This window comes from Oreochromis niloticus, linkage group LG19, assembly GCF_001858045.2.
Source record: "Oreochromis niloticus isolate F11D_XX linkage group LG19, O_niloticus_UMD_NMBU, whole genome shotgun sequence".
Taxonomy (NCBI): Eukaryota; Metazoa; Chordata; class Actinopteri; order Cichliformes; family Cichlidae; genus Oreochromis; species Oreochromis niloticus.
This window is the reverse complement of record NC_031983.2, coordinates 954,225-980,326: the sequence shown is the minus strand read 5'-3', so window position 1 is coordinate 980,326 and position 26,102 is coordinate 954,225. Positions and strand designations below refer to the sequence as shown.

At 43.2% G+C, this 26,102-nt stretch overlaps 1 protein-coding gene across 3 annotated transcripts in view; it reads left to right on the top strand.

Moving 5' to 3' along the window:
• Positions 1 to 26,102, top strand: part of LOC100711078 (MAM domain-containing glycosylphosphatidylinositol anchor protein 2) — a 193,109-nt gene that overhangs the window by 148,524 nt on the left and 18,483 nt on the right. The window contains exons 9-13 of one of the 3 annotated variants that reach the window (XM_003458435.5): positions 908 to 1,180; positions 5,126 to 5,274; positions 9,241 to 9,418; positions 16,481 to 16,501; positions 17,985 to 18,140. In XM_003458435.5, the coding sequence (XP_003458483.1) occupies positions 908 to 1,180; positions 5,126 to 5,274; positions 9,241 to 9,418; positions 16,481 to 16,501; positions 17,985 to 18,140 (777 nt within the window). The remainder of the gene's footprint in view (positions 1 to 907; positions 1,181 to 5,125; positions 5,275 to 9,240; positions 9,419 to 16,480; positions 16,502 to 17,984; positions 18,141 to 26,102) is intronic. The other 2 variants (XM_025900807.1, XM_025900808.1) reach the window with 2 other exon arrangements.

Below are 26,102 nucleotides of genomic sequence, written 5' to 3'. Positions count from 1 at the left end.
AAAAAAGAAAACCCAATAAGAAATCAGGAAGGGCGTGGCACTGTGGCTTCAGGGCTTTTTCAAGTGAAACCACAGTGGTGCTAGCTTCAGTTTTACTGAATAACAATGTCCATTTGTAAATCACGGCCCTGTTAGAAGCAAAAAGGACCAGGAAATGCTTACGGATGGGTCTACCTTCCCATTTACGGTACCATTGCAAACCCTATGAGCCGGGTCACTCCTCACTCATTACGTCACGCTTGTGCCACCTCCACCCATCCTGACCACGAAAGTCGACTTGTTTTTCTTCTCTGAGCATTTTAAGTGTTTAAATGTGCCTCAGTTTTTAGACATTCATGAGCTTTTACATCTTATTGGTTGGTTCTCTCTCCATCCTTCAGATGATGTTCCTGTCTATAGAAAGGTCACAGGACGGCTGTTGCAGCTGCTTTTTTCTTCTCTTTTTTCCTGTTGATCCGTGTTTGGCATCAGGATGTTAATCTGGGAAGTGACACCTGCAATTTGGCTCAAGCCTTCTGTTAAAGTTCTGCTGGTGGGATTTAAAAACACAGTGCAGACTATTTTTGTGCACCTTAGCGGAGCACTGCAGCACCAACGCCCATCTGAGTTTAAATCTTATAAATATGTAAGAGGCTATTTTCAAGCCATTCTGGCTTCATTAACAGTGAAGTGAACACAGCCTTGAGTAAGATCTGGATTTTTATTATTATTGTTATTAAAGTGCAGGAAGTGATACCATTTTTCCATTATTTTATTTATATATATTTTTTAGATTTTTGTTGGTTTTCATTGTGTGAAGTTTGTAATATTGGTTAAAAACATTCTGCTAAAACAAAAACAAGATCAAGTGAAGAAACCTGAAATAAGTAGTGTCAGAAACTTGAACCTCCCTGGCTCTGTGTTGCAGTCCCTCCGGCCGTAGAGCCCGTACACACGGAGATCCGTCAGGCCCTTGGCCGGGCATTCAGCCTTACCTGCCGTCTGCTGCGAGCTCATCCAGCTCGCCTCCTGCGATATGAGTGGAAGCTGGGCACCCGCCTCCTGACTGTTGGACAGTTCAGTGACCAGAGAGACGACACAAACTACCACGTCAGAGCTTTGAACAGGGAGGGCTATGGCGAGTACACCTGTGACATCACCAATGAGGCCGGGGCAGGACGTTGCACGTTCCTGGTCACAGGTGAGGTTTATTATTTTTTGAGTTATTACACTTTAGTCACTTTAGTGACTTTATATTTAACATGACCTGAGTCACCGTAGATTTTCCTGAATTGCTTGACTTGTTTAAAAAGTGAAGACAATAAAGTTTGACTAGAACTTGGTTCTCGGTGAGGTTTTCAGTAGATTTTAATATACATTACATTACTTAAACCTTACCAGCTCAGATGTCACCCACAACAAGATCCACATCAGGTGTCACCAGGACATACTGATGAACAGTGAACAGCAGGAAACTGATGTTACTATGGCAGCCAACATAATGACAGAGTTTAATGCAACACGTGTTATCTATGGATGAGAGAATACCAACCTCAACACTGACAACAAAGCATAGCTCAGTGCAATAACATCAGGATATAAGACAGCTGCTGCTGGAAGGGTTCAGCATGGTGGGAATCACAGTGAGGGCGTACTGAGACAACCCTGGCACAGAGAACAGTGTAACTGAGGTATATGCTTGGACATGTGAAGACCACCCCCATGCTAGTGGGGGTGGCTGTAGCTCAGGAGGTAGAGCAGGTCAGCTGCTGATTGGAAGGTTGGTGGTTTGATCCCTGGCTCCCCCAGTTTGCATGCCAAATATCCATGGGCAAGATACTAACCCCGACTTGCTCTCCGCATCCATCGGAGTGGATGAATGATAGTTAGAAAAGCACTCACCGTATAGATAATAGTGCTTGTGTAAATGGGTGTGTATGGGGTTAATGTGCTTTGAGTACTCCAGGAGAGTAGAACTTTACTAGCAGCACCACTGAAACCAGTGAACCTATATACACCATTGTCACAGTAATCATAGAAGCACTTGATTACAAGATTAGCTGGTTAAATAAGGCATAGTAGAGTGTCAGGTCCTAGGTGGAAACAAGTTATCTATAACTGAGGCTCTGCCAAATAAAATGCTCACAGCTCTGGCCACTAGGCTGAAGTGAGATACCAGAGAAGCTGAGATCTGTTCTGAAAAGATCCATCCCATCCACGCTGTACGCTCAGCTACAGGAGAATAATAGCAGCGGGTGTATTCCCATCCAGAGCTGAAATTGAGCAATTCTGGAAGAACATCTGAGAGAGAGAGAGGTGTCACATGACACTAACGCCCGGTGACTGGTGGACTAAAGGATGAGCCAGTCACCATCACAAAAGCAGACAAGTGCAGAGCTGGACAGCAGCAGGACCTGACAGGCTGAAGAAGCTAACGGCACTGCATGTAGCACAAAGAAAGGGTCTGTTAACAGCGGGTACTCAGTCATGAAGGATCCTTTAGATTTCTACTACATATATATATATGTGTATATACATATGTGTGTGTGAGGAATGCTTAACTTAAATAATTTTAGCAGTATTTTTATCCCGAGCACTTCAGATGTTTCAGTTTTTTTCTTTGTTATGTTGTTATGAGGACCTTATCTAAGTTAATGTGAGGAAACTAAAAAAATAATAATTTAATGTAACCGAACAAGCATGGGGAGAGAAGGCAACATTTAATATAAGTAATGTTTTTTTAAAACCTTTTTTTAAACCCTTTTGGGGTTTGAATCATGGTAACTCGGCTCATTAAGTTTTCAACAAATACTTATCAACTTTTGGGGAAAATAAAAGAGAAGACGTCGGACGAGTAATCCATCTCTTTAAGTACACAGGTCTGGTTTTGTTCTCACATGAATTTGGAGTTGTCGTTGACTTCCAGGCTGAACCGAGTCTCCGAGTTTCAGTCTCTGAGCCCACTTGTATCTGCGTCTTCTCTTGATGAAAGCTCCCCTGCAGAGGCACCCTGTCAGCGCCGAGAGACTTCCTGTAAAACCCGCCGCTGTGTTAAGCCTCTTATCAGGGCCAACCGCTGAGCAGCAGCGCGTTTTGCAGGCAGCAGCAGAAAGTGTTTAAAGAGTGGAGTTGTAAGCTCAGGATATAAAGATGATAGAAAATGATGGTGATTATGCCAGACTTGTCATTTGCTGAGGTGAAGTTTGTGTTGTTAATCAGGTGTGAACACACTGGTGGCATTTTAAACCTTGCTCATCCTGCACAACCAATGAGACAGCGTAAAGCTTCAGAATAAAAGTGACAGAAGCAGACATGAAACTGTGAGACAAAGTGCCAACATGACGACTCGCCAGACGGTCTGACTGTTCCTCCCACTTTCAGACACATGAAACAAACTGAATTTTAATAGGATGATTCATTTCTGTCTGTTGAAGTCACAACAGCAGGAGTCTAACATAAATAATCTTGTTATCACACAAATGCAGCAGAACACACACCATTCATTTAAAACAGTCACATAAAACACAAGAAAACAGTACATGAGACGTGAGAGAGATAACACCAACACAGTGCGACTCACCATGCTGCTCCCTGTTGCATTTACTTTTAGTCTAATGACATAAAACCAGGTGTGTGCATGTGATACACACACAGTGTATATTCAGTCAACTGAATGAATTGTTGTAACTGGAGTCCAGCTAACAAAAAGAAGCTTTATTTTGATTCACGATTGGATTGTTCCTGGAGCAACAGGAAGTGTTTGCCCTCATAATAATATTGCATCTATGATTTTCACTACCAGCGCCACCTGCTGAACTGAGGTGTGGAAAATTCAATTCAGTTCAATTTTATTTATACAGCACCAAATCACAACAACAGTCGCCTCAAGGTGCTTTCTATTGTAAGGTAGACCCTACAAGAATACAGACAGAGAAAAACCCAACAATCATATGACCCCCCTATGAGCAAGCACTTTGGCGACAGTGGGAAGGAAAAACTCCCTTTTAACAGGAAGAAACCTCCAGCAGAACCAGGCTCAGGGAGGGGCGGGGCCATCTGCCTAACTAATAATTAAATGCTGATGGGCGTATAAACTAATCTTGAAGCCTAATCTTGAAAGTAGAGATAGTGTCTGTCTCCTGAATCCAAACTGGAAGCTGGTTCCACAGAAGAGGGGCCTGAAAACTGAAGGCTCTGCCTCCCATTCTACTTTTAAATACTCTAGGAACAACAGCAGGAGTGAAGTGCTCTAATGGGTGCATACAGTACTGTAAGGCCATTAAGGTTAGATGAGGCCTCATTATTCAGGACCTTGAAAAGAGATCATGGATGCCAACAGTCAAATCAAACAACAAGTCAAAAGCTGTGGTTACCAAACAAATGAGACTGCAGCCACTGTCCCTGGCTCAACCGTCAAGTAAGGCAAGGAGCTGCTGATCATTTCAGTTGTGCATGGAGGGCCTAGCATGCACTGTGCACATGCAGAGATTAGTTAAAAGCCCTCAGCCAACTGTTTCAAGTCCCTATAGTAACACTACTGATCAACTGCTTGGAGAGATAGAACAAAGTGAGTAAAATAGTCTCAGTGGCAGAATTAGTAACAGTATCACATAGAAAAAAATCATATTGCTGTTAGCATTATATAGTTATGAAAATGTTACTATAATGCCATCAGCTAATTCATCTTTGTTTATTGATACTTATGTTGATGCTGTTACACTCAAAAAGCAGGTTCATACACATAAACATACAAAGATGCCATTGTTACAATGTGATCATGTGTATTACTGACACAGCGTTGTTACTTTGTTGTTGTCACTCGGATCATGCCAAGTCTACTCAATATTTTTGAGTCCTGTGAAAGCAACTTGCAAGTTGCTGAGAAAAGCAATAGTTTTGCTAAATTGGCAAACAGCCTTGTTTTGGTTGGTAGTTTCACCATGCCAAGCATCACCACACAAATACACAACAGTGAGTAATCTGCAGCCTCGCAGTTCAGTTTCCAAAGATATAAAAATGACCCATCGTAACACCAAGTGTCACGCACTGAAAAACATGGTGACAACATTGTTTTATATTCATGTGTGAAAAAGATATCCTGGACCTGTTTCCAGCTGTGTGACATCTGACCCAACTGTCTCCTCAGGAAAAGCCTACCCTCCAGAGTTTTACTATGACACCTACAGCGCTCTGTGGCAGAACAGGCCGCGAGTCTATGGCTTCAAACTGCAGTGGACTCAGATGGAGCCGAACGCTGTGGATCGAATCCTGGCCTACAGACTCGGTATAAGGCAGGTCAGTGTAGCACGTCTGAGGTTTGTTATTTGAATGAAGTAATCAGTCATCCCCACAAATGTCTTCATTTGCATTTTGTTTGTCCGAACTCAGCCGAGGTTTTGCAGAGTTTATAAGGGTCTTTGAAATGTCTAAAATCCATTTATATGGACGTTAGACTTTACAGTTATGGATTATGAGACTTGCTTATAATCCATAACTGTAAAGTCTAAGTGAGTTATGAAGTTAGAAATCAGTGTTTAATTATACAAATATTTAATTGAAAAAAGTCTATTGTAACCACTGAGGACTGATTTGCTAACTTCCCCCAGTCTGTATTTACAAAGAGCACGGTGCCAAGATTACATGTGAGGTGGGAGGAGAATATTTCAATCGGACACTAATTTACTAATACTGAAAAAGCCTTTTGCCTGTTTTTTGCACTTGATTCTGGAATGAACTGACTGCACTGCAGCTTTTTAAATCACCGCTCAAACTAGCCATACGTACGAGGGGTGTTAGCATAGTTAGTAGACAGAATCCCTTTAAAACCGATTTTGTTTACTAACTATTCTAATAGCTGTGCTTCAAAGCAGCTTTGGGAAAACAACCAGTGTGAAATTATAGCTTGCAAAGAAAAACATGCTTAAATTAGGAACTTTAAGTTGTCATGAGAAGTCAGAAAAATATAACCCCTCAAACTCGTGTCTGCCTTTGTGTTATTGTTCTAGATTAATGTACATTGTTCCCATTCCCAAAGTTTTATCTACAGCACAGCCCACTCTGGAATAACAACATTAACTTCTACAATGTCAGATGTTGTGGTGTCAGGAATCATCTTAATATACTGTCTTATGTGTTTGGTACAAGTCAAATATTAAGCACCTTGAGCCAGTAAAATAGAAAAGCACTGTATGAGAACCAATTTACCATTTTACCAAAAATAAATAAATATGGTGATATACTAGACAAGACACTTCACCCGTTGCCTACTGGTGGTGGTCAGAGGGCCCGGTGGCGCCAGTGTCCGGCAGCCTCGCCTCTGTCAGTGCGCCCCAGGGTGGCTGTGGCTACAATGTAGCTTGCCATCACCAGTGTGTGAATGTGTGTGTGAATGGGTGGATGACTGGTTGTGTAAAGTGCTTTGGGGTCCTTAGGGACTAGTAAAGCGTTATACAAATACAGGCCATTTACCATTTACCATATACTAGTTAGCTTTGCAAATGGGTGGTGTAGCAGTTAGCACAGACACCTTGCAGCCAGAGTCCTGGGTTTGAACCTGCCTTTGGCTTCTCTGTGTGGAGTTTGCATGTTACCCCTTATGAGTTCTCCTCAAGCTACTCCAGCTTCTTCCCATAGATCAAAGATGTGCATGCTAGGTTCCGCATTGGCTGCAGGATGAATATGGATGTAAGTGTATATGTCCTCTGTGTTAGTCCTTTGGTGGACCGGCAACCTCTCTCCCAGCCTCTTGTGGGAAAGACTCCAGCCCTCTGCGATCCCAGTTGAAATGGCATTAAGAAAATGGATAGATGGACTGATAGTCATGTTAACTGATAGATGTCAACTAAAAAGTTGTTGTTTCTATACCTAGTTGATCCTGCATGTGTTCTCTTGGTGTTCTTGCTCCATTAAGAACACCACAAAGTGCCATGCAGTTTGCAGCAGTGTGTTTAAAGCACTGCTGCAAACTGCATGCTCCGTGTACAAAACATCCAGGAGAGCAGATGTAAACAAACACAGAGGAGGGGAAAATCAGGGAGACACAGACAACATGCAAACAAACACAACGGGCAGAGAACTGCCCGACCGTGACATAAACAGTACATCTGTATGACTGACACCAGCACCACTGACTCAACAATGACTATGGCCCTTTTCATGTAAATGGCCTACCTGACTCTCCACTCAAGGGGGTCTCTGTTGCAAGAGCTCTGTCTCCCGTATGTCCTGATGTATCAGAAGTTAGTAGTGATCCCATATGTGTCAGGAGTATCGGAACAGTTGAGACGCATTTTTTCTAAACACCGGGTCTCTGTGGCTTTTAAACCCCAAAACACGCTGTGCCAAAAACTGGTCCACCCCAAGGATCAGGTCCCCCGACACAAACAGAGTAACATAGTGTACGCTGTTAAGTGCCAGGAGGATTGCCATGATTTATCCATCAGGGAAACCAAACAACCTCTGGCGAAGCAGATGGCACAACACAGAAGAGCCACCTCGTCAGGCCAGGACTCCGCAGTCTATTTACACCTACAGGCCAGTGGACACTCTTTCAATGATGAGGATGTACACATCCTGGACAGGAAGGAACGCTGGTTTGAGGGCGGAGTCAAGGAGGCCATTTACGTGAAAAGGGAAAGACCATCTCTGAATCGAGGAGGGGGCCTAAGGGTACATCTTTCACCATCATACAATGCTGTGATTGCAGCTATTCCCCAACTCTCTGTGAATGGGACTCATGGTTGTTGATCAGTGTTCATGACATTGTTAGTCAGTGGGCTGGTTTCAGTCATTATGCAAATGTCCTTTTTATAATGTTGGAAACCTGCAGTCAGCTGAGACTGAAGACGTCACCTGGATGAGTGATGAAACGTTTCTCCCACTGAAACGTCCAGATGAAAAGAATCAACCTTCTGGGATCTGCCTCCCTTAGTTTTCAGCTTCATATAATACACAGCCAGTAGGCCCTGATCACATGACTGGTGTGCTTGATGAAAAGTGTTAGTGTTTCCCACCTGCTGTTTTTTGGCCCACAATAACAGAGAAACTGCAGTTTTTATCTAAAGCTATCAAATGTTCATCCAATTTGAAAATGACTAAATATTTATTCCATTATCAAATTCACTGTCCCTATTCTCATCATTTCACAAAGCACTTAATCAGTGCAGATCCCTGAAACTGTACCTGAGGTCCCTGCAGCAGCAGCCTGGCATCATAAAATAAGGAGCAGGAGGAAGATGTGTTCCCATGGCAACTGGCTCGTCTTTTCATTCTACAGAGCTCTGTGCTGCTGAGAAACAGAGAAAAGGAGGAAGTGCTGATGGGGAGAAAAAAGTTATGAGGAGGCAAACTAAGTCGGGGAAGAAATATCAAAATGTTTAATTTGGGGGGAAGGAAAAAAAATTGAGACATGACACAGAAATAAATCAAGACACAACAATTTAAACACTTGTGCCTCAAGCCTTCTAAAGGGAGCTCAAAGTATTCCCATACAGAAAATCACACCAAAGCAGAATTCAGAATTAAAAAGAATTTTTTTTTAAACGACACAACATTTTGCTCTGATGAACAACATAATTTATTCGTTGTACTGTACTGACTGCACATAATGGTGGTGTGGGAGGCACCATATATAGTGACAGATCAGTTACCTGTATTATGAGCCATTAAAGAGCCCATGTTCATAATCGTATTATACTAAAGCAGACTGAAGTACAGAAATTACCTTCTGATACATGTTACATTTCTGCAGCACCTGTTTTGTTCTTTTGCAACATTGTAGCTCCTGTATCTTTAACATCCTGCAACAATGAGGTGTTGGTCATGCGCCATAGATAGGCATAGATTAAGGGGAACCTGACATGGGCAAAAGAAGATCTCATTGCGTTGTGGTGAAGATCTGCATAATGCGATTTAAATTGGGTAATAGGAAACTGGCCTTAGTGGAATATGTGCTCAGTTACAGTTGCTCTAGTACATCATGGAAATAAATATGGCAATAACGCTTCCTCAATTTCTCATTCTCCCTCAGCTTAGAGTTTCTACATAGCTGCTGCTTGTCAACATACAGTCACGTGTTACGGTAAAGTTAGCCACAGTAGCTGCTTCAGGTTAACACGCAGCATATTCCTGTTGTTGTTGCCAATTTAAAAAAACAAATGAACATTTGGCATGCTGTGCTGAGTTTAGGCTGATCTGTCGAGTTAATCGAAATAAATGTGTTATTTGGATGAGTTGGAAAATCCCGCGTTTTGTTTGTCTCAGATGGGTCAGTCTCGCTGGTGGGAGCAGGAGATTCCCATGGAGGGAACCATCCAGAAGGGGGAGCTCTTGACCTACAACTTAACTGAACTCATCAAACCTGAATCCTACCTGGTCCGCCTGACACCCATCACCCGCTACGGGGAAGGAGACTCCACTGAGCGCATTATCACATACAGCGGTAGGCTGTCTCGTTTTCTATCGTTCAATCCCCAAACAAGAGCAAACACTGGCTCTCAAATCTTTGTGGAGGAATTTACACCCACAGCTGTTTGCAACATTGCTTCAGATCACTGAGGTTCACATTTATGCACAGCTCTCTTAAGGCTTGCTACAGTGTTTCAAGTTGGGTTGAGGTCTGTAACAAACCTCTTTTTTCCAGGTATTCTTTAGTAGATTTGCTGTATGATCATTGTCCTGCTGCAAGATCTAAATTCAGCAAAACTTTACATGTGCTTTATATTGAAGGTAAAACCCTAAAATACAAAGAGAACAGAGAAAAAACCCAACAATCAACTCGATGCCTGCTGGGTGCCAGGTGGCACCACCACCAGCTGTGCACCACCATGCCTGATGTTGTAGGGACATGCTGTGTTTGGTCTTTGCCAGATATGGTGATGTACATTATGGCCAAACTTCTCCACTTCCACAGGACATTACAGAAGTCTTATGGTTTGTTCAGATGCAGCTTGGCAAACCAAAGCAGTGCTGCCATCTTCTTCTTAGAGAAACAAAGAAGCCTTCCAAGCAAACTGTACTTGCTAAGGGGTTTTGAATTTTACTGTCATGAACTTTAACATTTAACATGCTAACTGAGGCCTGTAGAGTCTGAGATGTAGCTCTTGGTGGGTTCATTGGCTGCAGCCATGGAGACAGTTAAGTCATACAGGACTTCTCCTTCTCATCCCTGCCATACATTCATGCTTCAGATGTCCATGAAGTTGGCCGTGGTGTTTCAGTGTCTAACTATAGGAGACACGTGATTATAAATGCAGCATTGGAAACAGATCCACAGCTATCAGCACAGACACAAACTCTTTCTGATTACAGTCTGCAAGCAGAAGGCAGACTTGCTGTATTTCTCAGGGGAAAATAAATGTTCATGTTTGATAAGTTTACTGTCAGAGAAAGATGTACAGGAACAGGAGAGAGGATTTTCAAAGGACTGCTCTGATAGTAAGTACGTAAGTAAATCAAATGTATTTATAAAGCACTTTTCACAGATAAAAATCAAAAAGTGCTTCACAATAAAACCACAAATGTAAATATAAAACAATGAAATTTGATAAACCTGAAATTTAAAGCTAACATGTAACCTCCAACTCTTGTTACATTACTCTTTAACTGGGCTTTTCATTATGTGTTGTCTGCTTATTTCATATTGAGAAATGCCTTTGACAATAAATTGTTGCACTGGTGCCTGTCAGTTTTGTATCGTCACGTTTATCTCCTGAGCAGAGAGGCTGAGTGCATTTCAGTTCAGGACTCAAAGGATTCTGAATTGAAATTTACAGGAGAATTTGCAACAGCAGTGATGGCGTCAGAAGTATAATGTGTAGGCAAAGAAAAGAGAGAAACTCTTTCATGTCCTGTGGTTCAGTGAAACAGGATTGAGATAATGCTTCAATAAAACGCCCTAAAAGTGGCCTCGTGCTTTTGAAGATGGCTGCTGAGTAACGGGCTTCAGGGACTCATCAATTAGAGTTTGGTGAGATTATACAAAGTTCACCATGACATTAGCTTTAAAGTGGCTGTAGGTTAGAAAGCAGTCATATTCATTAACGTGGCTTATAAGGCGATTACCCCCCTGCTACCCTGATGTATACTAAAGGTTATACACCTTCCACAAGGAAGGGGTCCCACTCAGACCCATAGTCAGTAGCATAAACTCAGCCACTTATAACATTGCGAAACACCTTGTTACCATCCTTGCACCTCTCGTGGGGAACACCCCACACCACATCAAGAACTCCACCGACTTCACCGACAAGGTCCAGAAACTTACCCTGGACCCAGATGAAACCATGGTGTCCTTTGATGTAGTCTCTCTCTTCACTTGCATACCCACCACGGAAGCAGTGGAGACTGTCAGAAAACAACTACAAGAAGACAGCTCCTTGGAAGACAGGACCAACTTCACACCCGATCAGATCTGCACACTGTTAGACCTCTGCCTTACCACAACATACTTCAAATACAACGAGGGTTTCTACAGACAAAAACATGGCTGTACCATGGGCTCCCCCGTGTCACCTATTGTAGCCAACCTTTACATGGAGGAAGTGGAAAGAAAGGTTCTTGGCTCTTTTAAAGGGAGAGTACCCAGCCACTGGTACAGATATGTGGACGACACCTGGGTCAAAATCAAGACACAAGAAGTGGAATCCTTCACTGCGCACATTAACGCCGTGGATAAAAACATCAAGTTCACCAGGGAAGACACAAAGGATAACTGTTTGCCTTTCCTGGACTGCGCCGTGCACATTGAAGAGAATGGAAACCTCAACACTGAAGTTTACCGGAAGCCCACACACACGGACCAGTACCTTCTCTTTGACTCCCATCACCCTCTGGAACACAAACTTAGAGTAATCAGGCCCATACACCACCGGGCAGAACATGTTCCCTCTAAGCCTGAAGGGATAAAGAAGGAACACACACATGTAAAGGAAGCACTGAAAACATGCGGTTATCCGAACTGGGCGTTCATAAAGTCAGCAAAGAGGCACAGAAAAGAAGATCAGACACCAGCGAGGGAGGATAAGAAAGACAGACGCAACAACGTTGTCATCCCCTATGTAGCCGGTGTATCAGAGAAACTCAGGAGAGTTTTCTCCAGGCACGACATCCCAGTGTACTTCAGACCCAGCAACACACTCAGACACAAACTGGTTCACCCGAAAGACAAAACTCCAAAACACAGACTGAACAACGTGGTGTATGCTGTACAGTGCAGCGAGGAATGCCCAGACCTCTACATTGGAGAGACCAAACAGCCACTTCACAAGCGCATGGCACAACATAGAAGAGCCACCTCCACAGGACAAGACTCAGCAGTCCATCTGCATCTTAAGGATAAAGGTCACTCTTTCGAGGATGCCAATGTTCACATATTGGACAGAGAGGACAGATGGTTTGAAAGAGGAGTGAAAAAGGCCATCTATGTCCACTGTGAGCGACCATCTTTGAACAGAGGCGGTGGTTTACGACACCAACTGTCTGCCATCTATAATCCAGTTTTGAGTTCCCTCCCCAGACGCCTTAACGCCCACTCACATCCTGGGCCATCTGACCTCAGGAATTCACATGACAAGGTGGGGCCAGGTTTCACAATGAGCTCCCCCGAAACCCTGGCTGATTAGGTCCCACACCCGCTTTCACACCTTGGCGCATGTGATTAGGTAGAGGATTATTAGGGGTCCTTTTGTCCCTCTCGGTGGGGGAAAACTCCCACTGGGTTTAAATCTGGGACTCTTGGCCATTTGACCTTAGAACTGAAGAAGCTTCTCGGATGAGAGGTGAAACGTCTTCAAGCAACTTAAAGAAGTCCAGACGCTTTTCTTTGCAAACTCCTTTGACTACGATGACCTGGATGACTGAGAACCTTCACAGACACTAAAGGTTAGGGTTCCCTGCCCCCCACACCGCAACCTAAACCCTCAGAATAAAGGCAAGCAACAAATGCTACTCACATGTCTTTTCCTCCTTATCTATAAGCTCACAGTTAGAGCTGGAACAGGTGACCCTTAGCCTGACCCTTATTCCAGCATAACTGCTGGTGGGCTTTCCATGACCCGATGAGCATTTTTTTTCACTCATCTCTTTTCACTTCCTGTTTGTCTGTACGCCAACATACTGCATTTAATCATTAATATTGTTTCGACTCTGGCCTTCTCTCTTTTTCTGTTTTAAGCCACTGATGAAACAGCCTGTAAAGTGATGTCAGGAAGCATGAGCTGATGTGAGAAGGCCAGTCTCTGACAAACCGCAGAGGAGGGCTTCACAGGGCAGGTTAAATGCCTCAAATGTTAAATAATAATTTATATCTGTGTTGAATGACTTAAGATAACAAGACTTTTAGCTGAAAAGTTAACACTTCAGCTAAAAGTGCAAACAGTTGAAGTGTCACAGAAATCCTGGTGGGAAGTGCAGACAGGAGTCAAAGTAAAACACAAAAACACGAGTGGAGTAAAATCAGGCTGACAAACAGAGAAACATCCTGGCTCACAGCAGGAGACACTGATGCACAAACACAGTAAACATGACCTAGTCTGCTGCGTTATGATGAATTTTGACTGTCAGTGAACATCCTGCCACCTCCAAATCATGATTTTACCTCTGTGCCACAAACACAACCATGACGGTAACTGCACTTTGTACAACATACCTCATTCACACAAACCCTTTTTCCTCCACCTAATTGCTTTGTATCTAACATGCACACATGAACACATCAGAGAGCAACTTGCTTAACTTGCCCAAGGACACTTATGCATGTAGGCTGGACAATAGAACAGCCAGGACCAATGTTCCCTCTAATGTTTCATGTGTCTGAGCGAACACACAAACTCCCTGAGCGGTCCCTTGGACCACTGTGAGCAACAGCAGACGTGTGCACTGTGGTCACGCCAGCATCGAATCCATCCAAGTTACATGGTTTATTAAAATAATGAAATTACAGCATTTACATTTATGTTAGACTACTTTTAATTAACTGCTTTAGCCCACTTACAAGGAAAATGTAAAAAAATCTTGTTCATGACCTGTGTAGGATGTTAACACTATTGGAAGTAAAAATAACTTGAACTCCAATTTTGAAAACAAAACTTTCTTTTTATTTGTGACTTGTATTATGAGTATGAGTCTGTGGTCTGGGAGAGTCCTGTAACTCTGTCTGCAAAATACAGTATATAATGACCAATGTTGGGCAATTAATTATATAGTTACTTCTTCAAAAAAGTAACTGAGTTATGCAAACAACAAAGTGTTTTGCAGCTGTTTACCTAAAAATGCAGCCAAGGCGTTTTTAAATAAACATTTCAAACTATTTACAGAACAATCAGCTGTTCTGCATCAAATCTGATGCCACACAATTTATTTGTGCCACTCCAAAAAATAATTTCTGTCCACTATGAGATAAAGGAGAACAACAGCCTGATACCTGCAGGCCTGACAACAGGAGATGTATCACTGCTGTAACACCTGTAACATTCAGCAGCCGCCTCATTGTTCTGACACACACAACAAAACTATTGACTACACTACACACTAACTACACACTAACTACACAAGATTTGCGCTAAACGTCTCAAATCTCTCACATCTCAAAACACCGCCGTCACTCCTAAAACTTCCCCCCATTTCTTAACAACTAGATGCCACGTTGCCATACCATTTTTTGATTGGTCGACACGGTACTTTTTTGGACGAATAGGAAAGAGAGAGGGGGGTGGGGGTTTGTTTTTGCTCACAGGCTTTCGAGCGTTTTCCTTATAAAACGCTGTTTTTACCGTTTCTTCCCGCAGTAAATATAAACAACGATAGTATTCAGGAAGAGAACCAAACATTGCAGATATTTTTATCATAACTCTGGTTTTACGTGGCCGATCAACACAATTTAAAAACTGGTATAAAGTCCACACTTTTTCCGTCAGTTGTTCCGTCTGTCCTGCTCACATCTCCAATGGTTGGACACGTTGTCATTAACGTGGCTTCACTGCACATCAGCCACGCCGCTTTGCTAGCTAAAACACCGGTGTCGGCACATAAGGACGCTGTCATAGCCTGTCAACGACGTTGATTGGCTGCGTATATACGAATGTGAATCACTTCATTGGCTGGACTATAGGATAAGGTGGCATCGTTCTAATCCCATACAGGAGCAGCCAGTCACTTACTGACTAACACTGCAAAACAGAATTGTTAAAGGTTTAATTTTAATTTCAATTCAGGTTAGATTTTTTTTGTGCACAACGCAGATTTTCTGTGCGCAGAGACCGTGCCAGCAGTGCAGAATTGCGCACGCGTGCAGCTTAGAGGGAACATTGGCCAGGAATCAAACTACCAACCTTCCTTCTCTACCTCCTGAGCTACAGCCACCCCAGAGAGCAGCTCAGGTTTCAGTATCTTGCCCAAGGATACTTATGCATGCAGACTGACATTCAGCTGGGTCACATGATGCTCTGCATGTCACCATCTGACATCTGTCAAAGCTGGATTTAAGAGAAGAATGGATACCCTGAACCCTGCAATTAGGTAATAAAAACTGTTTTCACTGCGTGTGATTTAGTAGATTTAGGTTTTCTAATCCTTCATTAGTTTGTAAATGAATTTTATTTCTTCCCAACACAACACCTTGGCCATGGTTCAGGGTTCTTGTCAGATCAGCATTTCCTGATGTCCTACAGTTTGGATAAGAACAGCTCGGCAGATGAAGAAGAAGAGTTTGGATGTTGGTCTTAAACAAAGGGTCACATAGTACAAGGCCCTGTTTGAGAATGTCAGCCTTATAGAGCTCTGTGGTCTGACAGCTGTGAGGCAGTGTTCATGTGTACTTAAATGATAATCTACACTTTTTTCTTCTTTCTGTTACCAAACTGTCATAGATTTGAGTCATCAAGGTTTCCAGCATGGTTTACATTTGGTCAGACACTGAAGTGCTGTGGTAATATTATTGAGATTGACACAGTGTAACAAAGTACAAGACAGGCACACACCTCAGAGCTCTGCTGGTTGAAAATGAAGCACAAGCTCACTGCCAAATAATGCAGCAGCTGTTCACACAGTTTGCAACAGCTGTACAGTGTGTGTGTGTGTGTGTGTGTGTGTGTGTGTGTGTGTGTGTGTGTGTGTCTAGGCTACTTCCACTTTCGAACAGCTGCTTGAGTGTTCAAGGGTTTTATAGGGCAGGTTAGAATCAGGTTTAGGTTGTAGGGTAAGCAGCCTGGGAGTGTCACCGAGGTCTGCACAATCCAATCTATTCTTATATCATAACTTTAGCATATGTTCTATGAAATGTGTCCAGGCCAGAGGGGCTCAATAACAGGTTTACACTGAAAGGTCACCTGCTGTTTTTTGTCTTGTATTTTCCTCATGATCTAAAAAGCTGTTTATAGTCCAGCTTGATTGTTTGCATGTCACAGTTACTGTCCTGGATCATAATGGTTCTGTTCACACTGAATGTTTTCGGACTGCAGGACTGCTATCTGTTCTGACTGACCTCTTCTTTTTTGTCCCTTCACAGCTCCTGTTAACCCACACCTCAGTAAGTATCTGCCCACACTGACACACAGTCACACACTGGGCTGCACTGGGGTTTAAAAAAGTCCATTCCAAATGGTGTTCTATACTGGGAACATAACTAAAGGTGGATTAGCCATATATAAAGAGTGTAGACTCATGCAGGAAGTAAAGAAAAAGCTTTTCAGGTGCGTCCCACCTGACCTGCTTACAATCAGCCGATATTTATTTATTCTTATATCATAACTTTAGCATATGTTCTATGAAACGTGACCAGGCCAGAGGCGCTCAGAGTCCAGGTGGATGGGTTGAAGTTTGAACATTTTAAGTCATATAATATCACTGGTCGATTACATTGTAGTTATTCCAGCGTTCTTCTGTTATTTTAGCATTTTGGTTATTGCTGTTTGTTAGTTAGTTCCTTCCTGTGACTAAAAGTTTGTCATATTTTTACAGGTAAAAGTTTATATAGCGTCTTATTTTCCTTGAAATGTGACAGGTGTCTGTATGTATACTCTTCACTTACTTCCATGCGCTGACATTTTGGATAGGACCTTCCCATCCTGTTTGTTGGCGGCAGATCAAATGTGCACATCTACCCTTGCTGCACGAAGAGATTACTTCTGATTGGATCACTTCCAAACTCGCCCTGCCTCTCTACACAACCTAAATAACTCTGATTGAATCTCATCTCTCAGGAACATTTTCATCTTATTTCTGTTCGTCGGTAAAGCGTCAAAACATTTCATCACAGTTTTTTGTCTTTGTGCATTAGTTTAGTTATCAAAAATAAAGGTAGCTGATGAAAACTACGACTGAAAATAAACACTGGTTTGAAGCCAGTTAGCTTTGGCTGCAAGGAATTTAATGACTCCTCCAGTTCCATCTAACAAGCTTCTGGCAGTTTGTGGTGCATATGCTCTGAGAAAACACAGCTCCATGTTGTTTTGGTTGAGTGTTAACTCTAAGCTTCACATGCTTTAATGATTGAAAAATCTCCATGACATCACCAAACGCTCCAAAGTGAGCGAGTACAATCAGTGTAGAAACTGTGAAATGCATTTGTACCATCGTACTGATGATCAAAAGAAAACCACTCAGAGTTTGGCTTCACGTTGTGACATTTACATTTAATATACAACTGAGCTTGCTGTGCTGTAGCTCTTATACTTTACCTACTCCAGGGTCTGTAACTTTGTCATTTTAATAGGATGAAAGTAACATTGTGCTGGTTTCATTAAATATGCTAAAGTTATTATATAACAAATGAGCTTATTCTGAGCTGATCAGGTGGGAGTGGAGCAACCCAACAGCTGACATGGAAACAGCCAATCACATCACACTTCATAAATCCAGATTTGGAATATTTAATATTCACAAGTTATTACATGATTTTCATGGACAATGAAACAGATAACTCTTGAATTTGACAGCTGAATTTAGATTTTTCTGTAGGTCAAGTATGTATTTATTAAGGTTATATTTGTGTGTGTGGTTTGTGTGTTCAGGGGAGTTCCAGTGTGGTTTCGAGGATGAGGCATTGTGTTTGTTCTCTCAGGACAAAAATGACGTGTTCGACTGGACACGCCACAGTGCTGCCACACGAGACACCAAATATACGCCAAACACGGGACCAAGCTCTGACCACACTGGCTCCAAGCAGGGTACACACACACACACATACACGCATACACACACACACATACACACACACAACAGTGGACATCACTTACGTTTCCTGAATATCGTGTCTCATTAATAAATGTTTCACACACAAATCCCAAAAACATTCAACTCACTTTTAAATCAAATGACAAGAACAGTCTCAGTTCAAACGTTACATCAGCAACTGTTTTCCCGCACAGCTAACTTTACAATGCTGACCATAGTAAACCAGTTTTACAGATTTCATTCATGTGTTTAGTTTGGTTTTCTACACTTTATTTAGCCCATATTTGGTAGTAATACGAATTAATAATTATTATTAGTATTATTCAAATGTGTAATTGTTGCAGAGGGGCTGAATCAGTCTGCTGCTGAACTGTTGGGTGGGTCAGATTTATCAGTAATGGATAACAGTTGATTCAGTGACCTCTTGAAGAGGTCACCAGTCAGTCACCAGTCACAGAGTGAGCTTTCTTGATCAGTTTACTCAGTGTGTTGGGGTCACCAGCTTTAGCACATTTTAAGCCTTTTTAAAGCATCATCACTCAGAGATGCAAACATGTGCCTTTTCTGGTTTCCTCCTATGCTGCTGTCGCTCATTACATTCACTGCTTTTTACAGTAGCAGCGAGGCTTCTCTAACTCTACAACATCTCCACCCTTCTCTGAGATTGTTCCTCAGGTAAACATGTTTCCTACATAGAGAAATGGAAGCACTGCAGTATGCAGATACTGGACACACAGTTTTTCCTGTACAGCCCGCGGTTGACTGAAACACACCATCTTAACTCATTTCCCTTTAAGAACACCCTCCTTTTAAGAAACTTTTTTTGGCTACCCCTCACAAACACATGGTCGAACAGCAGGTGGTCGGGGCTTTTGTGGTCATAAAAGCACTGTGTGTCTGAGATGACCAAGATTTATGAATATTTCCTCTCAATTTCATTATACAGATAAAAAAGTAAGAAAATACTGGAATAGAACATTCAAGTCTGAAATTTAAACATCTGACTCACAGAGATAACTTGAACATATACACTACCGGTAACAAGTTTTAGAACACCCCAATTTTTCCAGTTGTTTATTGAAAATTTTGCAGTTTAATGTCTCATTGCACTCTGAAAATAAAGCAGAGTACAAATAAGCAATTGTAGTAAAAAAGAAATCATGGAATCGGTTTATAGACCAAAACGTATTCTAACCTTTGACTCATCAGTAGCACCTTTGGCAGATATAACAGCTGAACACAGCCGTGGCATTCTTTCTACAATAGAAATCAAATATTCTCCCATATCTGTAGCAGAAGTTCCCATAAATGTGGACCTTGTAGGTTGCTTTGCTTTCACTCTTCTGTCCAGTTCAAACCAGCTCGATGGGGTTTAAGTCTGCAGACTGTGCTGGACACTCCATGTTTACAACCTTACCGTCTGTTGTGTCTTTGGGTCTGTCAGACCTCTTTAAAGGCACCAGCTTTAAAGGCTTGATCAACCTCCATTGCTGCAGAACAGCTTTAAACTGTTAACCCATGTTGTGTTCCCTGAAAAAAGGCCTTTTTGTATAATTCAATAATAAATGCACATTATTTTTCCATTTTGGGTAATCTGACCTTGTTTTTGTAATTTCTGGCAGTTTGCCACTTACCTTTCTACCACTTCAAGCTGTTCATTGGACTTTAACAACTTGAACTGCTGTAAATAACTGGAAAAATTGTGCTGTTCTAAAACTTTTGACTGGTGTATGTTCTCCTGAGAACTAAGGAAAAAAGAATCTTCCCATTTAACTTTTTTGTGATTTCCTTCTTATTTGGAGCTAAAAGAGACACCCATCATGTGACATATCAATGGAAAGCCCATGATGTCCTCTATTTAATACATCAGGACTTAGTAGGATAGCTCAAATAGACCAAAAGCAAATGTCCATTACAGAGCACATAAACCAATAGGCTGGTTCTCAGGAGGATGTGAGAGAAAATAAGGATAACTGGTCCACTGTAAACGATATTAAAAAGTTTTCAGTGTATGTTTTATGTTGGTGTCTGAAGTTTCATTGACTTGTTAGAAAACATCAAACATCTGTTCCATTGTAAGTGGAAATCTCTTTTTCTATCCCACTTTCCATTTCCACTTCAGTTCTCTCCGGACTTAAACAAACTGAAATCATTTCTTTGCTCTGGGTGTGCATCTGTTTAGTGTTTTTGTGTTTCATGGGGGCGATCGTGGCTCAAGAGTTGGCAGTTTGTCTTGTAATCGTAAGGTTGCCGGTTCGAGCTCCGACAGTCTCGGTCGTTGTGTCCTTGGGCAAGACACTTCATAAACCTATTGTGCACATGCATTCTGTCCCTGATTTCCCACACTACACTGACACAAGTGCAAGTGTATTGCAGGCCTATATCTCTGAAACTGAGAGTCTAAAGAAGCAGGTTGCGGAACTGCAGCTGCAACTGATGACAAAACTATCTAAAAAGCAAAGAAAGCGACAAGTTAAAGCAATGGAAAAAAACACAAGAGCCACCCGCACCTGTAGTTGACACTCTGGTACACCAAGTTCCACCACGAACCCCAGTGAGAGCTGAGCCTAAGGCTTGATTCTGTTTTAGGTGCGGTGAAGACGGCCACATAGCCAGGAACTGCGAAAATGCTATAAACAAGGCTGGGGTTGATCAAAAGTACAAAGAACTAAAAGCCAGACAGGAAGAATGGAAAGCCCAGCAGCAGGGTCAAGCTTTAAACTGGAGCAGGCTCCGGTAATGGGACATACGGGAACCAAGAACATTCACAAGAGTCCCAAGTCAGAACAGAGATGCCAAAGTAAACAACAACATGCTGAATCCATTCCAAATCACCTTCCAAATGGACTAGTCGGATCAAGGTCTCTTGCAGAGGTTAAAATAGGGGAACTATCACATAGTTGCGTCATTGACTCAGGGTCTCAGGTTACCACAATTTCAAAATCATTTCAGTTGACCCACTTACCTTCTCATCCTCTTTTGCCATTAAATGATCTGTTAGAAGTTGAAGGTGTTGCAGGCCAAATTGTCCCTTATCTTGGGTACATTGAAGTTGACATCACTTTCCCACAGAGTTTCACGGGGAAGGAGAAAGTTGTAACTGTAACTGTAGCCTGAAATGGACATGTCAGAAATGTCTGTGCAGGCCCCGGATCCACTCTTCTAGTCGAGCCCCAAAGCCAGTCCAGCCTACCAGGTGGCTTGATATTTTCCAGCTATGTAATGTCAAAGCCACGACAGACATCCTTCAAAGTTCCCATTCTCCTAAAAAGTGAGACAATGCATGATATCATTCTGCCAGCTCACCGTCCTTTGGCAGAGATATCTGTTCCACTTTCAGTTTCTCCTGCAAGGTCTGAATGTAGGAATCAAACTAGAAGTTCAGAACAGAAACATGCTCAGTGTTACATCACCCACAAAGTAAAACCAAGTGACAAAATCCAGTTCGATTTGTGAGGAAGCTTTCAAGACCCTCATTGAGAAGTTGCCATCTGCACCAGTGCTTGGGTTTGCTGACCCCAGAAAACCCTATGCTTTACATACCGATGCTAGTTCACATGGACTTGGTGCAGTCCTATACCAGGAAGAAGAAGATCGGTTAAGAGTCATCGCCTATGCCAGCAGAGGCCTGTCAAACTGTGAAAGAAGGTACCCCACTCACAAACTTGAATTTCTTTCATGGAAGTGGGCAATTACAGACAAGTTTGCTGATTATTTGTATGGAGCGGACTTCACTGTCATGACTCACAATAACCCACTAACCTACGTTTTAACGTCTGCTAAACTTGACACAACTGGACATCGATGGCTTGCTGCTTTGTCGAATATCAATTTCAACATGCAGTACAGAGCTGGTAAAAGAAATCAGGATGCCGATGGATTATCAAGACGGCCGCATGTTTCTGTTGAAACTGATGACAATACAACTGCTGAGGATGAGAGAGTAAAGCAATTCATTGCAAAGTTTACAGAAGAGAGAAACAGTGCAACATTTCCAATGGATGCTCTAAAAGCTGTATGCGAGAAGCACCAAGTACACATATCTCCTGACACCAAAAGGCTAAACCACTACTTACCTGCTGCAGTGGAGTGTTTGGCAGTGGATGCAAGTGCGATACCTGACAAGTTTGTTCAAGCCAACGTGCTGACTGGTACTAGCACTCCTTCTCGACTCTCCCAACAAGATTGGGCTGCAGAACAAAGGCGTGACCCTATAATAAGCAGAGTCATAGATCTTGTCCATACAGGCAAAATGCCTTTCCTATCATCTTAGGCAAAAGGAGGAAAGGGAAGTCCAACTCATGTTAAGAGTACAGGATCAGTTGTCCATAATAGACAATGTCTTGTACCGGAAGCGAGTGTGCCAAGGCCAGACTCTTTTTCAACTAGTGCTTCCGAAGGAGTACAGAGAAGTAGCTCTTGAAAGTCTTCATGATGCAGTAGGTCACATGGGATTTGAAAGAACTGTTGACCTTGTGAGAACACGTTTCTTTTGGCCCCGAATGTTCTTAGATGTTGAAATGAAAGTCAGAACATGTGAAAGGTGCATCCGCCGCAAGGCTAGAGCTGAGAAATCTGCCCCACTGGTAAATATTAAAACCAGTCGACCACTTGAGTTGGTGTGCATGGACTATTTGTCTCTCAAACCTGACGGTCGAGGAACAAAGAATATTCTGGTGATAACAGATCACTTTACAAAGTTTGCTGTTGCAGTGCCAACTCCAGACCAGAAGGAAAAGACTGTTGCCAAGGCCCTGTGGAACAAATTCATCGTTCACTATGACATACCAGAACGGTTACATAATGACCAGGGCCGTAATTTTGAATCGGCAGTCATGAAAAACTTATGCCAAATGTTAGGCATAAAGAAAACAAGAACAAGAACAACCCCCTATCATCCCGTACACTGCTAGGGATGCTTGGAACACTCCAAGAATAGGATAAACTAAAATGGCGTGATCATGTGCAGACATTGGCTCATGCCTACAGTTGCACAAAAAATGACACAACTGGGTATTCACCCTGTCAGCTCATGTTTGGGAGACAGCCAAACCTTCCAATTGACGTGGCTTTTGGACTTAATGTGAGCAGGCAGGACAATGTAACTCACAGTGAATATGTGAAAAAGCTCAGGGAAAGTCTACAGGAAAGTTACAAACTTGCAACGTGGGACATAGCGAGAAAACTGCCCTACGCAATAAGTGAAGATATGATCTAAAAGTGAGAGAATCCACCTTGGAGGTTGGACATTGTGTTCTTGTCAAGAATGTTGGAATACAAGCGAAACACAAACTAGCTGACAGATGGAGTCAGACGGTCTACAAAGTTGTGAAACAGATCAATGACTCTGCTGTATATGTTGTTGCTCCACTCTTGTCAGATGGGCCTGAGAGGATATTGCATAGAGATTTACTGCTATCGTGTGGGTTTCTGTCATGCTCAGTGCCAATCCAACCCAGTCATGGAAGTCCAGAGAAAGAGACACCCAAAGGCAACACCTCCAAAGAGAATCCATTTTCTGAAGTTGAAGGAGACTCAATTATCTTGGTGATGATGATATAAGATAAGATAAGATAAGATGGCCTTTATTAGTCCCACAGGTGGGAAATTTGTTTTGTTACAGCAAAAGTGCAAAGTTATGTAGCAGAAATTAGAAAACACTGGAATGCAATAAAATACAATAAAATAAAATAAAATACTATATACAATAGAATAAAATAGAATAGAATAATATATACAATAGAATAAAATAGAAATACAAATACTATATACAACTGAGTAGGAAAATACAAAAACACAACTTCGTCAGAAGAAGAATTGCACGTATAGCAGTCTTATTGCACATGTGTGGGTTTGTGTGTTTGATCAGCTGCAAAAGTCTTTATTGTAGAGTCTGACAGCAGTGGGGAGGAAAGACCTGCGAAATCTCTCCGTCCCACACCGTGGGTGCCGCAGTCTCCCACTGAAGGAGCTGCTCAGTGCTGTCAGAGTCTCCTGCATGGGGTGGGAGATGTTGTCCAACAGGGATGAAAACTTAGCCACCATTCTCCTGTCACTCACCACCTCCACTGGGTCCAGAGGGCATCCTAGAACAGAGCTGGCCCTTCGGATCAGCCTGTTCAGTCTCTTCCTGTCCCCAGCAGAGATGCTGCCCCCCCAGCAGACCACACCATAAAAGATGGCTGAGGCCACCACAGAGTCATAGAAAGTCTTCAGGAGTGGGCCCTCCACTCCAAACGACCTGAGTCTCCGAAGCAGGTACAGCCTGCTCTGCCCTTTCCTGTAGAGGGCGTCTGAGTTATGAGTCCAGTCCAGTTTGTTGTTCAGATGAACACCAAGGTACCTGTAGCTGTCCACAGCCTCGATGTCCATACCTTGGATGTTCAGTGGTTGCAGTGGAGGATGCTTGTGCCTGCGGAAGTCTACCACCAGCTCCTTGGTTTTACTGGCGTTGATCTGGAGGTAGTTCAGCTGGCACCAGTCCACAAAGTCCTGAGTCAGTCCTCTGTACTCCTTGTCGTCCCCATCAGTGATGAGGCTGACTATTGCAGAGTCATCAGAGAACTTCTGCAGGAAGCACTGGGTGGAGTTGTGGGAGAAGTCTGCAGTGTAGATGGTGAAGAGGAACGGAGCCAGAACCGTTCCCTGTGGGGCCCCCGTACTGCAGACGACCCTGTCCGACACACAGCCCTGAGTCCTCACATACTGTGGTCGGTCGGTGAGGTAGTCCAAAATCCAGGTAGTAAGGTGATGGTCCACTCCAGAGTTCTCCAGCTTGTCCTTCAGGACCGTGGGAAGAATAGTGTTGAAGGCACTGGAGAAATCAAAGAACATGATTCTCACAGTGCTCCCAGCGGTCTCCAGGTGAGCGAGGGAACGATGTAGGAGGTGAATGATGGCATCATCCGCTCCAATGCCAGGCTGGTAGGCAAACTGAAGTGGGTCCAGTGATGAGCTCACAAGGCGCCGAAGCTGAGCTAGGACCAGCCGCTCCAGGGTCTTCATCAGGTGGGATGTCAGAGCCACCGGCCTGTAGCTGTTGAGGTCCTTGGGGCGTGAAGTCTTTGGCACTGGAACAACACAGGAAGTTTTCCAGAGCTGTGGGACTCTTCCCAGCCTCAGGCTCAGGTTGAAGAGGTGCTCCATCACACCACACAGTTGGTCCGCGCAGGACCTGACGACCCTCGAGCTGATGCCATCTGGACCCGCTGCCTTCTTGGCTTTAATCCTCCTCAGTTCCCTCCGAACCTGGGTGGTTGAGAGAGACAGGCTGGAGCCTTGTGTTGAGTGTGTATTGGATGCTGTTGTTGGGGGTGGGGAGGAGTGAGCAGGGTGAATAGAGGAGGTGTGAAGTGTCTGAGGTGTCAGAGGTGGAACAGCAGCAGTGGGGGTGGGTGAGTCTGCAGCCGATGTTGGAGACTGCCTCATGGCTGAATCAAATCTGTTGAAGAAATGATTCAGTTCATTTGCCCACCTCACATCCCTCCCAGGCAGAGAGTTCTGATGTTTGTGGCCTGAGATGGTTCTGAGGCCTCTCCAGACTTCACCAATGTTGTTTTACTGAAGCTGGTTCTCCATCTTCTGCCTGTAGCTGTCCTTCCCATTCCTTATCAGTCCCCTCAGCTCTCTCTGCACCCTTTTCAACTCCTCTTTGTCTCTGGATTTGAAGGCCCTCCTCTTCTGCTTGAGGACAGCTTTAATTTCTGGGGTAATCCAAGGTTTGTTGTTGGAGAAACACCGTACAGTCCTGGTAGGTACGGTGTTATCCACACAGAAATTAATATAGTCAGTAATGCATGTAGTAAGGCTGTCGATGTCCTCTCCGTGGTCGTCACAGATCACCTCCCACACAGTCGACTCAAAACAATCCTTAAGAGCCTCCTCGCTCTCCTCCGACCATCTCTGTACTGTGCGGGTGGCTGGTGGCTCCCTGCGCACTAAGGGCTCATACACAG